This window comes from Leopardus geoffroyi, chromosome X (genome assembly GCF_018350155.1).
Source record: "Leopardus geoffroyi isolate Oge1 chromosome X, O.geoffroyi_Oge1_pat1.0, whole genome shotgun sequence".
Classification (NCBI taxonomy): Eukaryota; Metazoa; Chordata; class Mammalia; order Carnivora; family Felidae; genus Leopardus; species Leopardus geoffroyi.
Window position 1 is genome coordinate 55,918,319 of NC_059343.1, and position 16,743 is coordinate 55,935,061.

Below are 16,743 nucleotides of genomic sequence, written 5' to 3' on the forward strand. Positions count from 1 at the left end.
GCAAAAATCCTCAACAAGATATTAGCCAACCAGATCCAACAATACATTAAAATTATTCACCAGGACCAAGTGGGATTTATACCTGGGTTGCAGGGCTGGTTCACTATCCGCAAAACAATCAATGTGATACATCACATAAATAAAAGAAACGACAAGAACCACATGATCCTCTCAATAGATGCAGACAAAGCATTTGACAAAATACAGCATCACTTCTTGATAAAAACCCTCAAGAAAGTAGGGATAGAAGGGCTTTACCTCAAGATCATACAAGCCATATATGAAAGACCCACTGCCAATGTCATCCTCAATGGGGAAAAACTGAGAGGTTTCCCCCTAAGGGCAGGAACAAGAAAGGGGTGTCTACTCTCACCACTGTTACTCAACATAGTATTGGAAGCCTTAGCCTCAGCAATCAGACAACAGAAAGAAATAAAAGACATCCATATCAGCCATGAGGAGGTCAAACTTTCACTCTTAACAGGTGACATGATATTCTATGTGTAAAACCCAAAAGATTCCACCAAAAAACTTCTGGGGTTGATCCATGAATTCAACAAAGTGGCAGGATATAAAATCAATGCATAGAAATCGGTTGCATTCCTATACACAAATAATGAAGAAACAGAAGGAGAAATCAAGGAATCTATCCCATTTACATTTGCACCAAAACCCATAAAATACCTAGGAATAAATCTAACCAAAGAGATGAAAATCTATGTGATGAAAACTAAAGAAAGCTTATGAAAGAAATTGAAGAAGACACACAAAAAAATGGAAAAATGTTCCATGCTCCTGGATAGGAAGAAAGAATATTGTTGAAATGTCAATACTACCCAAAGCAATCTACATATTGAATGCAATCCCTATCAAAGCAACATCAGCATTCTTAACAGAGCTAGAACAAACAATCCTAAAATTTGTATGGAACCGGAAAAGACCCTGAATAGCCAAAGCAATCTGGAAAAAGAAAACCAAAGCAGGAGGCATCACAATCCCAGACTTCAAGATATATTACAAGGTTGTAATCATCAAGACAGTATGGTACTGGCACAAAAACAGACACTCAGATCAACGAAACAGAATAGAGAACCCAGAAATGGACCAAGAAACATGTGGCCGACTACTTGTTGACAAAGCAGGAAAGAATATCTAATGGAATGAAGACAGCCTCTTCAGCAAATGGTGCTGGGAAAACTGGACACCAACATGCAGAAAAATGAATCTGGACCACTCTTACACTGTACAAAAAAATAAACTCAAAATGGATGAAAGACCGAAACGTAATACAGGAAGCCATCAAAATCCTAAAGGAGAAAGCAAACAAAAGCCTCTTTGACCTTAGCCATGGAAAGTTTTTACTCGACAGGTCTCCGGAGCCAAGGGAAACAAAAGCAAAAATGAACTATTGGTACCTCATCAAAATAAAAAGCTTCTGCACAGCAAAGGAAACAATTAGCAAAACTAAAAGGCAACCTATGGAATGGGAGTAGATATTTGCAAAAGACATATCAGAATAAAGGTTTAGTATCCAAAATCTATAGAGAACTTTTCAAAGTCAACACCCCAAAACCAAATAATCCCATGAAGAAATGGGCAAAAGACATGAATAGACACTTCTCCAAAGAAGACATCCAGATGGCCAACCGACACATGAAAAATTGCTCAGTATCACTCATCATCCAGGAAACCACATTGAGATACCACCTCACACCTGTCAGAATGGCTAACATTAACAACTCAGGCAACAACAGATGTTGGCGAGGATTTGGAGAAAGAGGATCTCTTTTGCACTACTGGTGGGAATGCAAACTGGTGCAGCCACTCTGGGAAACAGTATGGAGTTTCCTCAAAAAATTAAAGCTAGAACTACCCTCCAACCCAGCAATTGCACTACTAGGAATTTATCCAAGGGATACAGGTGTGCTATTTCAAAGGAACACAAGCAACCCAATGTTTATAGCAGCACTATGGACAATAGCCAAAGTATAGAAAGATCCCAAATGTCCATCAATGAATGAATGGATAAAGAAGATGTGGTATGTATGTGTGTGTGTACACACACATACACACACACACACATATATATATATATATACATATACATATATATATATATATATACATACACACACATAAACAATGGAGTATTACTCGGCAATCAAAAAGAATGAAATCTTACCATTTGCAACTATGTGGATAGAATTCGAGTGTATTATGGTAAGCGAAATTAGAGAAAGACAAATATCATATAACTTCATTCATATGAGCTCTGTAAGATAGAAAACAGGTGACCATAAGGGAAGTGAAGCAAACATAATATAAAAACAGGGAAGGGTACAAAACATAAGAGACTCTTAAATATAGAGAACAAACAGACGGTTGCTGGAGAGGTTGTGGGAGGGGGCGTGGGCTAAATGGGTAAGGGGCTCAAGGAATCTACTCTTGAAATCATCATTACCCCATGTCCTAACTAACTTGGATGTAAGTTATAAGAAAAAAATAATAGAAAAAATAAAAATAAATTTTTAAAAAATTGAACAGAGATAACTTAGTTTAGTTACCTTACCTTAAATTATCTACAGTCCTTTGATAAGCTTCAGATGCTATGCCCAGCTCATGAAATCATATGGAGAATACTTTGTGTTAGAATATTATGTCCAGTTTTTTTGGGGAGGGGGGGAAGATGACAGTGTAGGAGGATGCTGGGCGCACCGCATCATGCTGATCACTTAGATTCCACCCACACCTGACTAACCCAGAAAACTAACAGAAGACTAGCAGAACAGACTCTCCAGAGCCAAGCATAGACAAGAGGCCCACGGAAGAGGGTAGGAAGGGCAGAGAGGCGGTGCACGCTACACAGACTGGTGGGAGGGAGCCGGGGTGGCGTAGGAGCAGCCTGCCCAGCAAGGCAGAGCCCCTGAGTCTGATTTGCAAAAGCGGAGGGGCTGGACTGCATGAGTTATGACAGCCAGCGGGACTTAACATCTGGAATGTTAAGACTCAGCGGCTCTTTTCAGAGAGCAGAGAGGACACCGGGAGGGAGAAGTATTGAGCCCTGGAAGACAGCTCAACTCAGCAGGGAACAAAGGTGCTGGCCAGTGCCATTTCCTTCGCCCACCCCCCAGCCAAAACCCCAAAGGGAACCAGTTTCTGTCACCAAAGTTGCTTGTACTGCGCAAACGCCCAATGCTGTGCTTCTATGGATCCATCCCTCCCACTGGTATGCCTGCCTCCCTCCCGGTGCTGCAGGTCCCCTCCCACAGGGGACCAGTGACGGCAAGGTGAGCTAAGCCTGCCCCTCCCGCCCCTGTGCACCTTGTGGATCCACCCCGGCTAATACACCAGATCCCATAGAAGCAGCACCACAAGCCTGGCAGTGTGCAAGTAGCCCAGACCGGGGCCACACCACTCCACAGTGAGTCCTGCCCCGGGAGAGGGGAAAATAAAGTACACACTAGTCTGACTGTGGCCCCAGCGGTGGGCTGGGGACAGACATCGGGTCTGACTGTGGCTCCTCCCACCAACACAAGTTACCCCAGAGAGCACAGAGGAGGTGCCCTGCAGTTCAGCGCCACTCCAGGGACTATCCAAAATGATGAAATGGAAGAATTCTCCTCAAAAGAAACTCCAGGAAGTAGCGACAGCTAACAAATTGATCAAAAATGATTTAAGCAATATAACAGAGCATGAATTTAAAATAATAGCCATAAAATTAATTGCTTGGCTTGAAAAAAGTGTAGAAGAGAGCAGAGAATCTATTGCTACAGAGATCAAGGGACTCAGAAACAGGTGGAGCTAAAAAATGCTATAAATGAGTTGCAAAATAAAATAGAGGCGACCACAGCTCGTATTGAAGAGGCAGAGGAGAGAATAGGTGAATTAGAAACTAAAATTAGGGAAAAAAAGGAACCTGAGAAAAAGAGAGGTAAAAAAATCCAGGAGAATGAGGGGAGAATTAGATAACTAAGTGATGCAGTCAAACAGAAAAATATCTGTATAATACGGATTCCAGAGGAGGAAGAGAGAGAGAAAGGGGCTGAAGGTGTACTTGAACAAATCATAGCTGAGAACTTCCCTGATCTGGGGAAGGAAAAAGGCATTGAAATCCAAGAGGCACAGAGAACTCCCTTCAGATGTAACCTGAATCGATCTTCTACATGACATATCATAGTGAAACTGGCAAAATACAAGGGTAAAGAGAAAATTCTGAAAACAGCTAAGGATAAATGTGCTCTAACATATAAAGGGAGACTGATAAGACTAGTGACGGATCTATCTACTGAAACTTGGCAGGCCAGATAGGAATGGCAGGAAATCTTCAATGTGATGAGCAGGAAAAAAATGCAGCCAAGAATCCTTTATCCAGCAAGTCTGTCATTTAGAATAGAAGGAGAGATAAAGGTCTTCCCAAACAAACAAAAACTGAAGGAATTCATCACCACTAAACCATCCCTACAAGCGATCCTAAGGGGGATTCTGTGAGTGAAATGTTGCAAGGACCACAAAGTACCAGAGACATCACTACAAGCATGAAACCTTACAGACATCACAATGACTGTAAACCCATATCTTTCAATAATAACACTGAATGTAAATGGACTAAATGTTCCAACCAAAAGACATAGGGTATCAGAATGGATAAAAAAACAAGACCCATCTATTTGCTGTCTATAAGAGACTCATTGTAGACCTGAGGACACCTTCAGATTGAAAGTGAGGGGATGGAGAACTATCTATCGTGCTACTGGAACTCAAAGCTGGAGTAGCCATTCTTCTATCAGAAAAAGTAGACTTTAAATTAAAGTCTGTAACAAAAGATGAAGAAGGGCATAAGCAACCTTATTGATTAGAATGTGGTAATTGCAGGGACTTTAATACTCCACTTACAACAATGGATAGATCATCTAGAAATAGGATCAATAAAGAAACAAGGGCCCTGAATGATACATTGTACCAGATGGACTTGATAGATATATTTAGAACTCTGCATCCCAAAGCAACAGAATATACTTTCTTCTCAAGTGTACATGGAACCTTCTCCAAGATAGATCACATACTGGGTCACAAAACAGCCCTTCATAAGTATACAAGAATTGAAATCATACCATGCACACTTTCAGACCACAATGCTATGAAGCTTGAAATCAACCACAGGAAAAAGTCTGGAAAACCTCCAAAAGCATGGAGGTTAAAGAACACCCTACTAAAGAATGAGTGGGTCAACCAGGCAATTAGAGAAGAAATTAAGAAATATATGGAAACAAATGAAATTGAAAAGACAACAATCCAAACGCTTTGGGATGCAGCGAAGGCAGTCCTGAGAGGAAAATACATTGCAATCCAGGGCTATCTCAAGAAACAAGAAAAATCCCAAATACAAAATCTAACAGCACACCTAAAGGAAATAGAAGCAGAACAGCAAAGACACCCCAAACCCAGCAGAAGAAGAGAAATAATAAAGATCAGAGCAGAAATAAACAATATAGAATCTAAAAAAAATGTAGAGCAGATCAATGAAACCAAGAGTTGGTTTTTTGAAAAAATAAACAAAATTGATAAACCTCTAGCCAGGCTTCTCAAGAAGAAAAGGGAGATAAAATCATGAATGAAAATGGAATTATAACAACCAATCCCTCAGAAATATAAGCAATTATCAGGGAATACTATGAAAAATTATATGCCATCAAACTGGACAACCTGGAAGCAATGGACAAATTCCTAAACACCCACACACTCCCAAAACGCAAACAGGAAGAAATAGAAAGCTTGAGCAGACCCATAACCAGCGAAGAAATTGAATTAGTTATCAAAAATCTCCCAACAAATAAGAATTCAGGACCAGATGGCTTCCGAGGAGAATTCTACCAGACATTTAAAGCAGAAATAATACCTATCCTTCTCAAGTTATTCCAAAAAATAGAAAGGGAAGGAAAACTTCCAGACTCATTCTATGAAGCCAGTGTTACTTTGATTCCTAAACCAGAGACCCAGTAAAAAAAAAAAGAGAACTACAGGCCAATATCCCTGATGAATATGGATGCAAAAATTCTCAATAAGATACTAGCAAATCGAATTCAACAGCATATAAAAAGAATGATTCACCATGATCAAGTGGGATTCATTCCTGGGCTGCGGAGCTGGTTCAACATTCACAAATCAATCAACGTGATACATCACATTAATAAAAGGAAAGAAAAGAACCATATGATCCTGTCAATCGATGCAGAAAAAGCATTTGACAAAAGTCAGCATCCTTTCTTAATAAAAACCCCCGAGAAAGTCGGGATAGAAGGAACGTACTTAAACATCATAAAAGCCATTTATGAAAAGCCCACAGCTAATATCATCCTCAATGGGGAAAAATTGAGAGCGTTCTCCCTGAGATCAGGAACACGACAGGGATATCCACTCTCACCGCTGTTGTGTAACATAGTGTTGGAAGTTCTAGCATCAGCAATCACACAACAAAAGGAAATCAAAGGCATCAAAATTGGCAACGATGAAGTTGAGCTTTCACTTTTTGCACATGACATGATATTATACATGGAAAATCCGATAGACTCCACCAAAAGTCTGCTAGAACTGATACATGAATTCAGCAAAGTCACAGGATACAAAATCAGTGTACAGAAATCAGTCGCATTCTTATACACTAATAATGAAGCAACAGAAAGACAAATAAAGAAACTGATCCCATTCACAATTGCACCAAGAAGCATAAAATACCTAGGAATAAACCTAACCAAAGATGTAAAAGATCTGTATGCTGAAAACTATAGAAAGCTTATGAAGGAAATTGAAGAAGATAGAAAGAAATGGAAAAAGATTCCGTGCTCATGGATTGGAAGAATAAATATTGTCAAAATGTCGATACTACCCAAAGCTATCTACACATTCAATGCAATCCCAATCAAAATTGCACCAGTATTCTTCTCTAAGCTAGAACAAGCAATCCTAAATTTCATATGGAACCACAAAAGGCCTCGAATAGCCAAAGTAATTTTGAAGAAGAAGACCAAAGCAGGAGGCATCACAATCCCAGACTTTAGCCTCTACTACCAAGCTGTAATCATCAAGACAGCATGGTATTGGCACAAAAACAGACACATAGACCAATGGAAGAGAATAGAAACACCAAAATTAGACCCACAAACGTATGTCCAACTCATCTTTGACAAAGCAGGAAAGAACATCCAATGGAAAAAAGACAGTCTCTTTAACAAATGGTGCTGGGAGAACTGGACAGCAACATGCAGAAGGATGAAACTAGACCACTTTCTTACACCATTCACAAAAACAAGCTCAAAATGGATAAAGGACCTGAATGTGAGACAGGAAACCATCAAAACCCTAGGGGAGAAAGCAGGGAGAAACCTCTCTTACCTCAGCCATAGCAATTTCTTACTTGACACATCCCCAAAGGCAAGGGAATTAAAAGCAAAAATGAACTATTGAGACCTCATGAAGATAAAAAGCTTCTGCATTACAAAGGAAACAATCAACAAAACTAAATGGCAACCAACGGAATGGGAAAAGATATTTGCAAATGACATATTGGACAAAGGGCTAGTATCCAAAATCTATAAAGAGCTCACCAAACTCCACACCCAGAAAACAAATAATCCAGTGAAGAAATGGGCAGAAAACATGAATAGACACTTCTCTACAGAAGACATCCAGATGGCCAAGAGGCACATGAAAAGGTGCTCAACGTTGCTCCTCATCAGGGAAATACAAATCCAAACCACACTCAGATACCACCTCACCCAAGTCAGAGTGGCTAAAATGAACAAATCAGGAGACTATAGGTGCTGGAGAGGATGTGGAGAAACAGGAACCCTCTTGCACTGTTGGTGGGAATGCAAACTGGTGCAGCCACTCTGGAAAACAGTGCGGAGTTTCCTCAAAAAATTAAAAATAGATGTACCCTATGACCCAGCAATAGCACTGCTAGGAATTTACCCAAGGGATACAGGAGTACTGATGCATAGGGGCACTTGTACCCCAGTGTTTATAGTAGCAATTTCAACAAGAGCCAAATTATGGAAGGAGCCTAAATGTCTATCAACTGATGAATGGATAAAGAAATTGTGGTTTATATACACAATGGAATACTACCTGGCAATGAGAAAGAATGAAATATGGCCTTCTGTAGCAACGTGGATGGAACTGGAGAGTGTTATGCTAAGTGAAATAAGTCATACAGAGAAAGATACCATATGTTTTCACTCTTATGTGGATCCTGAGAAACTTAATAGAAGACCATGGAGGAAGGGAAGGAAAATAAAAAGAGGTTAGAGAGGGAGGGAGCCAAAACATAGGAGACTCTTAAGAACTGAGAACAAACTGAGGTTTGATGGGGCTGGGAGGGAAGGATGGTGGGGGATGGGTATTGAGGAGGGCACCTGTTGGGATGAGCACTGGGTGTTGTATGGAAACCAATTTGACAATAATTTCATATTTAAAAAAAAAAAGGATATTATGTCCATTTTGTGGAAGAAATGGTCCATAGCTTTCAACAAATTCTTAAATAGGTTTTTAAACTAGAAAAGATTAAGAATCACTGTCTTAGAGGTTCAGTGGGAAAAAGAAGTCTTTACGAATTAGAGTAGATCATCTGGTATCCTAGATGATTGACTCTTAAGGAGTGTGAGAGGAAAGGAGGAAGAGTATGGTGAGAGAAAAATTAAAGCATATGATTAATACAGAAACCTATCTTCATAAAATCAATGTTAAAGTATAGGTATTATGTATTTTGAGGACTGTAGCAATCCAGGCTACATAGAAATCTGTGTAATAAACTATCTCATGATACAGATCAACTATATTTATGATCTTTATGGTTGTATATTATTTTTTTAGATCTTTTTTCCAGAGCCTCTGTGTGCTGGGTTACTGTATACTTCCCTTGACAGTGGCAATGCTGGTTTGTCGGTTGGTGCTTTTGGCCGAGCAAGGACCAATAAACTTCATGGTCCGGCTTTTTGTGGTGATCGTGATGTTTACATGGTCTATAGTAGGTAAGAATGTATTTATCTCTACAATGGCAAAACATACAAGGACAGGAGTTAAGAGATGAAGACCAGATGAGGAGCAATGTAACTCCTAAGTCATACATGGGTGATATGATTCATGCCAGTGTCATCCATGGAACCCTCTTCTCTGAGTAGGCATTTGGTAGGGGTGATGTCCACCTTATGCAGATTGGGTATCTAGAGTTTTGAGATGTGGATAGTCACATCCTTTTTTTTAAATTATTAAATAATATATAGGATTGGGAATGGAGATTACACTAGACCTAGCTCAGTTCCTGGCATGTAGGAGGCATAGGTGACTTGAGAAATGACTTGGGACTTTTCCTGTGAAATTCATCATAATAAAAATAGTAGCTTGCATATACAGATTGCTTATTACAGACCAAGCACTGTTGTGAGTGCTATGTATGTATTATCTCACTTAACCCTCACAACAGCCCTAATAAATAAAAACTATATATATTAGTCCTATTTTTACAGATGAGGAACAGACACAGCAAGGTTAAACAACATGCCCTAGAACACATAACTAGTGAATAAGGGAATTAAGTTTAAAACCCAAGCAGATCTCACACCTCTTTAGAAGTGTACTATACGATCTCCCAGTATAGGTTGTTAGGTATCATTATATAGTACTTTTATGCTTCAGTAGAACATTCTGCTAAAGATTAGGAAGAGCCTGTAGCAGTGGCAGTGAATGCCAAGTGCTCATTAGTTTTGCCTTCCTAAAATTCTCTTAAAATTCTACCTTCAGCTACAAGGTAGCTTCTTGTTTCATGGGATAGACAGACTGCTTAATATTTTTAAGTGCATTATCATGTCTTTGCTCTGGACCATGATTAAAATCCAAGAAGTAATCCAAAAGTAAGGTACAAGAGTGATAGAATTGATACTGCAGAGACTGTATATTAAGTCAAGTGCTTTACCCATGGGAGAACTCCTCATTCCCTCACATAGAGTCTGATAATTTACCCTATATGTAGTTCTAAATACCCAGTGTCCAGGCTCATAGCAGTTCAGAAAGTAGAATCTTAGAAGGGAGAGAGGCTCCTGTAAACATTCCATTTTTTAATTCAGCAAGTATTTCTTAAGCACAAACTCTGTGTCAGGCATTGTGCTAACCATGGTCTCCATCCTCAGAGTTCATAACTTAGTGGAGCAGCCAGACATGTAAACACTTAAGGGCAATAGGCATCCAAGGTGGAAGATGGAAGTCTGTGCAGGGGATGGTGAGGACACAGAGGAGGTATGTGGGCAGATCTGCCTGGGGTGGCAGGATAACAGATGGTTGTTCAGGAAAGATTTCCATGAAAGGTGGTCATTAATAAGTAAAAAGATGAGTCTGCTTTCCTGGGTGGACAAGAGGGACAGCATCATAAAGAGCTGATAACCCAGCACAGCAGTATGAAGTCATTTGCCACAGGAGCAACTAACCTTAGACATCTTTGTAATAAGCCTACTCATCACAGTTCAGTAACTTCTGAGAAAAGAGTAGGAAACCCCTTTTAGAAAGATTTTCATGTAAAATGGTTGAAATCTTAATACTAGAAACTAGTAGCTCTCAACTGTCTGGGAAACTATGCTGCAGAATGCCTTTTTCTCTGAGGATATCAAATATAACTGAACTTTTAGTATAATTCTATGTTCCAGACTATGCCAAGCACATTCAAGTTTAGTAGATGTTAGTGGTTGTGACAATCTTACTATATTAAAGGTTCCATTTTGTTTTGTTTGTTTTGTTTAGCCTCTACAGCTTTTCTTGCCGATAGCCAGCCTCCAAACCGCAAAGCCCTCGCCATTTATCCTGTTTTCTTGTTCTATTTTGTCATCAGTTGGATGATTCTCACCTTCACTCCTCAGTAAATCAGGAAATGGAAATTAAAAACCAGTGAATTGAAAGCTCGTCTGAAAGATGCAATTTACCATTGAGCTTTGCCTCTGGCCCTCTTTTGTCTAATTTTGGAGATATTTTGAGATGAAAGGGGAGCCATAAAGCACCATCACCATTTATGTAAGGAACTGATGTTTGAAAGATTGTCCTTTTCCTCTTAATGTCATTTCTTGAAAATACATAGTATACACAGTATAGTGCTGCCTTAAGGCATGATAGGGTCACTGTGGTCCATTTGAGTGACAACCAATGATTTGGAAAGCACATGTATACATCCTGCAAGTTGAGTAGAATTAGTAACTGTATTTTCAGTTTTGAGAATACCAGTTCAGGTGCAGCTCTTAAATACATTGCCTTATGACTATTAGAATATGCCTCTCTCTTCATAAATAAGAATCGATAGTCTGTATCCATTTCCTTTTATTTCTCTCTTAGGCTTAAAAAGGCAATGACAGAGGTTGGGAAGGGGGTTCATAACTGGGTAGGAGAAAACATGCATCATGCATCAACCAGTGTTCAGATTTTGACAGGGGAAAATTCTACACTTGTTGCTTTTTTAAAAAGCAAAGGACAGCTAAAGAATTGGCTTCTTTAGTCTTTCCATATAGTCACTTTTCTCCCATGCTTAACAGCACCTCAGTGACACTCTAATTTTTAATCTTACCCCCCTAGCTCTGAATATGCAAACTGTTCACAGTTACCATATAATTACTCTAATTTTTAATCTTAAATTTTTTTTTTTCAACGTTTATTTATTTTTGGGACAGAGAGAGACAGAGCATGAACGGGGGAGGGGCAGAGAGAGAGGGAGACACAGAATCGGAAACAGGCTCCAGGCTCTGAGCCATCAGCCCAGAGCCTGACGCGGGGCTCGAACTCACGGACCGCGAGATCGTGACCTGGCTGAAGTCGGACGCCCAACCGACTGCGCCACCCAGGCGCCCCACTCTAATTTTTAATCTTACCCCCCTAGCTCTGAATATGCAAACTGTTCACAGTTACCATATAATTTTCCTTTGATTAAAGCTTTCTGTGGACCAGTGCTCGAACTTATCCAGGTGGAAGACCTCAGAAATTTATATTGATAGGTCCTTCATGCATATTATCACGTGGGCACTTTCTTCTTAATAGTAGGAGGTAGTTTGGATACAGCATAGCTCTAAACAATTATTCTGCGTAGTCTGGCCTCTAACTAGAAAGTAAAGCTAAATCAGAAGCCTGCAGTTAACCATGTGAACGTGGAGGGATTTAGTGTTCTGATGGCTGATTCACAAAACAGCTAGATGCTTAGAGCATGACGTAGGATAAGTTGGGTTTACAGCTGCCACCTTTTCATAGCGGGCTTAGCAGTTTTTTCATTAGCTGTGCTTCTCTGATTGGGGAATAGCAATTTAATTTCTTGGTTTTAGACTTTATTTGTAAAGCTAATTAATTCTTCTTTAGACAAGTACTTTTTTTGCATGTGTGCACCTGCTTGTATTCTCAGCTATTTATACACACAAGTGTGAGGGCTTTTCAGGAAGCAGAGTGTCTGGAAAGGCTGATTTCTAAGCTAAACTGGGCTCCTTTCAGGTAATATGAGCTACTGCCTTCTATAAATTGCACATTGAAGAACTCTTAATAGACAAAAGATTAGGAGTCAGGCAGACACCATCCACTGTATATACAGTTACTTTTAAAGATAGGAATTTATTCCACATTTTTTCTTTATCATGGAATTTAAATATTTATTCATTTTGTATCTAAAGACTATCTACACATAGATATATAATTTTAAAAACGTATTTTCTCCATTCTCAGCTTAACTAAGAACAATACTAGGACAAATCTGTTCTTGGAGTGATATTAAATTACAGAGCGTTACAAAGTTGGTTCCCTCTGTCCCAGCCTTGTCCAGAGTTTTTGTTTATATCTTTATTTCAGCTTCCCTTCTAAATTTTAAAATAAATCTTGTGAGCACAAAGCCAATGTTTCAGTCTTGAAGTGGTAAAGAAAATATTTTGAAACTGGTTCTGACTGGTCCAAAAATATCATCCATTTCCATTGTCTGAAATTTTCTAACTTCTTACCAAAAACATCTCTCTTCCAAAGTTATTTCATACTCTGTCCCAATGGTTATAATGTAAAATTAAAAAAAAATAATCCTGTTTCTCAAAAAGGAATTATCTGCTGGATTTTATTCAGGCTAAATATTTTGGTCAGAAATTTTTAGGGCCACAACTGGAGTAGGGGTTGTGTGTGTGTGTGTGGGGGGGGGGGGTTATACATATTGGGTGTTAAGGCTGCTTGTTCTATTAACCTGTTGCTCTTCGGTGACTTGAAGAATGGTTTTATTTGATTTAAATGAAAGTGGGTAAAATGGAGATTATCTTTCTTAAAATGAATGATCAGTTTTGTGGCATAAATTATATTTTCTTAATATATGAAAAAAAAAGTGCATTGCTTTCTGTAGCAGAAGACCTGATTATCTGGAAGTTGTAACCCTCAACACAGCTTTCCCTGATTTGCTGCAAAGGCACATGGCTAATTATAGAAAGAAAGACTAGAAGAGAAGGGGATTTTAACAAAGGAAACCCTCTTCCAAGAATTGGGAAGTTTCATGCTTTAGATGAAACTCAAGTGTGTGAGCATCATTACCAAATGTGGTGGATCATTGCCAAGTGTGGTGCATCACTACTGTCATGGCTTATCATTTGCTGCTCTTGCTTCTGAGATTGAGCCTCCACTGTCATATTCTTTAGCAATAGGAAGGGTAAAGACTGGATTTAATCGCTGTTCAGATTATAAAAACTCAACTGATGCAAATGTATTTGTGCCATGTAGTCGTAAATGTCATTCATACCATTAATTTTCAAGTCTTTTGCATCTTAAAAGGCTTATTACATGAATTAAGTTGGATCTTTTATTGTGATGGGGGTTTTGTTTTGTTGGGCAAGGTGGGCTTGTCACAGAGCATGGGACTGGTAAGCATTTAACTGCTTACTATATTTGTCTTTTTATAAAGTATTCCCCAGATGTGGTGAGAAGGTTAGCAAGCCTGTATTTGAAGATTTAATTGTATACTTCTTATAAGCTAACTACTTACTGTACCTGGACTTCCTGTTTATTCCTGGAGATGAAAATGAAAATCTCCTGTCATTTGAAATCTTTGGGTAACATCAAATCATTGAAATTTATCTGAATGCTATCATGATATGATCAGACATCCATTGCATGCAGCTGTTTTATTCCAGGTAAAATACTGACATTGTTATTCTTTATTAGACTGTTAATTTCTGAGACAATTTGGATAGAAATAAATGTGTGAATGTTAATATATGTAAATTAGAAATACTTTTCTAGATTCTGTGGGCTTTTATTGAAAATAAAGAATTTCTAGTGATTTACTCAGGCCATAGGATGGCCAAATAATAATAATAACAGTAATATTACTACTAATAATGGTTAACATTTATTGGGCACTTACATTGTGCCAGGCAATATTCTATTTTTTTAAGAATTGTTTTATAACAGCTTTATTGAGATATACTTTACCATAAAATTCACCCTTTTAAAATGTTATACAATTCAGTGATTTTTCAGTATTTTCACATAATTGTGTAATTATCACCACTCTCATCTTAGAACATTTTCATCACTTCACAGTAAAATCCCATATCCAGTAGCAGTCACTTCCTCTCCCACTTCTCCCCAGCCTCTGGCAATCACCAGTATGTGTTCTGTCTCTGTGGATTTGGCCAGGCACTATCGTTAAGTGCATTTTATATATCTCCTTTAATCCTTAACATAAAATGCTACAGTTCTTATTTTACAAATAGAAAATTGAGTCACAGAAAAGTTAAGTAAATTGCCCTAGGGCACGCAATAAATTGATTTAAAATAGGAAAACGTGGCGTGCCTGGGTGGCTCAGTCGGTTAAGCATCTGACTACTGCTCAGGTCATGATCTCATAGCTCATGAGTTCGAGCTCTATCTTAGGCTCAGTGCTGACAGCTCAGAGTCTGGAGCCTGCTATGGATTCTGTGTCCTTCTCTCTCTCTGCCCCTCCCCTCTTCACACTCTGTCTCTCTGTCTCTCAAAAACTAAATCAACATTATAAAATTTTAAAAAATAAAGTAGGAAAACACCATAGATGGGAGCACAGTAGGACACAGTTTTGAATTGCATTGTTATGTACATGAAATGAATGTACCCCTTTCCCAGGGTATGCTCCCTGTCATTAACCATTATACCATACAACTGACTAGAGATAGATAACTCATTCTTTTTTTCCCCTGAGTAATAGAACACTATGTTAGCATCTGAGAAAAACACAAGAGGAGGTGTACATTGGAGTTAGGTTTGCTGCCCCCTGCACCTTGAATCCCTTTTCTCTCCCTTCTCCCCACCAGCACACACACCCCTCCCCCAAATTCCCAAAGTCTTAAGAGTCAAACGGACTTCTGCCTCTTTCATTTTAAATCTTCCATAGGGATGTTTAATGCATCAAAATTTAACCTGTTTATTCAGGTGTTTATAGTCCTCAGATGCATCTAGTCACCTATAGTACCATTTATATTTCTAAGACTTCAGAAAGCAGTACTGTGAGAATAAAATCCTTTTTTATTTTGGTTAAACTAGGTGGGGAAAATAACAGTAAGGGCATTGCCTTAATGAAGTCAGTGGTTCTGCCTGGTAGGACGTGGCCACATGCTGCTATTGCTCACTCTGTTCTCTTTATTTCAGAACTTTTTAAACTATGCCATCACTGCTGGTAATTTCTTGGTCCTCTTTAGTACTCCATTTCAATCCTGATTTTTCCTATAAATAATGAACCTGTGGAAATAATAAATCTGTAAAATGATTTGTGAATGTTAAATGTGCAAATAAAAACACTGGAAAAGGAGATTTTGTATGTGCCTCTTCTTGTACTGAAAGATGCAGAGATATTTGCTGCATACTATTTTCAGGTGTAATATATTGTCATCAGACAATATTGAATGCTGTGTAGGATTGCACAGGCAGCAAGTTAGTAAGAAAAATCACAATTATTGAGCAAATAATATATACCAAGTGTTAATATTAGCTACTTTATAAACAGTATCTCTAATTACAACAGCCTTTTGAGGTTGGTGGTATTATCCTTATCTCAACATTTTGGAACCTGGGAACTTGGGAAGGTTAAATAAATTGCCTAAAGTCACAGCACAACCAGGGTTCAAACTCTGGTTTTATGACTCCATAGTCTTCTATATTGGTTCTTTGCCATCATACCTACCCACTTAAGCCGCATCAATCAGGTACCTTAATAACATGGTGAGAAACTGGGTTTTCACACATCTTCTGGGAACTATACCTGTTTCTGCTTTCAGTTTGCAATCTACTTGGATAAACTGAACTCACCATCCCTACACACTAATAGTTGAAATGCATTGTGGTTCTTAATTTTGGTGCCACATAAGATCTCAGAATGAGCAGTAAGAACAGGAATACATCTGTGACATATTGGGAGAATTTGTATCATCCAAGATGGGGGTGGGGTGTGGCATTCCAGATGGTAGAGAATACTTATGAACAAAGGTGAGAGAGGAGGCAAGTCTAAAGCCATCTGTGTGCACATGTGCAAGTGTGTCACATTGTCCTGTACATAATCACAATGCTTTGTGAAATTTTTCTAGCTGCCTTTATTTCACTTTGCAAGGTAGATAAAGCTTCTAAGCTTATACCTAAGGAAATAGGCTCAGATAGGTGAAGTGATAGGCCTTGAATGATAAAGCCAGTCTCAAGAACACAATTGGAAAGTTGTTCTTCATGTTAATATTGATCCTTTTC

General features: G+C 38.7%; 1 protein-coding gene across 2 annotated transcripts in view; it reads left to right on the plus strand.

Moving 5' to 3' along the window:
• YIPF6 (Yip1 domain family member 6) overlaps positions 1-11,414 on the plus strand; it is a 38,557-nt gene extending 27,143 nt beyond the window's left edge. For both annotated transcript variants that reach the window (XM_045470721.1, XM_045470722.1), the window contains exons 6-7: positions 8,869-9,026; positions 10,786-11,414. In XM_045470721.1, coding sequence (XP_045326677.1) covers positions 8,869-9,026; positions 10,786-10,904 — 277 coding nt within the window. In that variant the 3' untranslated portion in view covers positions 10,905-11,414. The remainder of the gene's footprint in view (positions 1-8,868; positions 9,027-10,785) is intronic.
• The last annotated feature ends 5,329 nt before the right edge of the window (positions 11,415-16,743 follow it).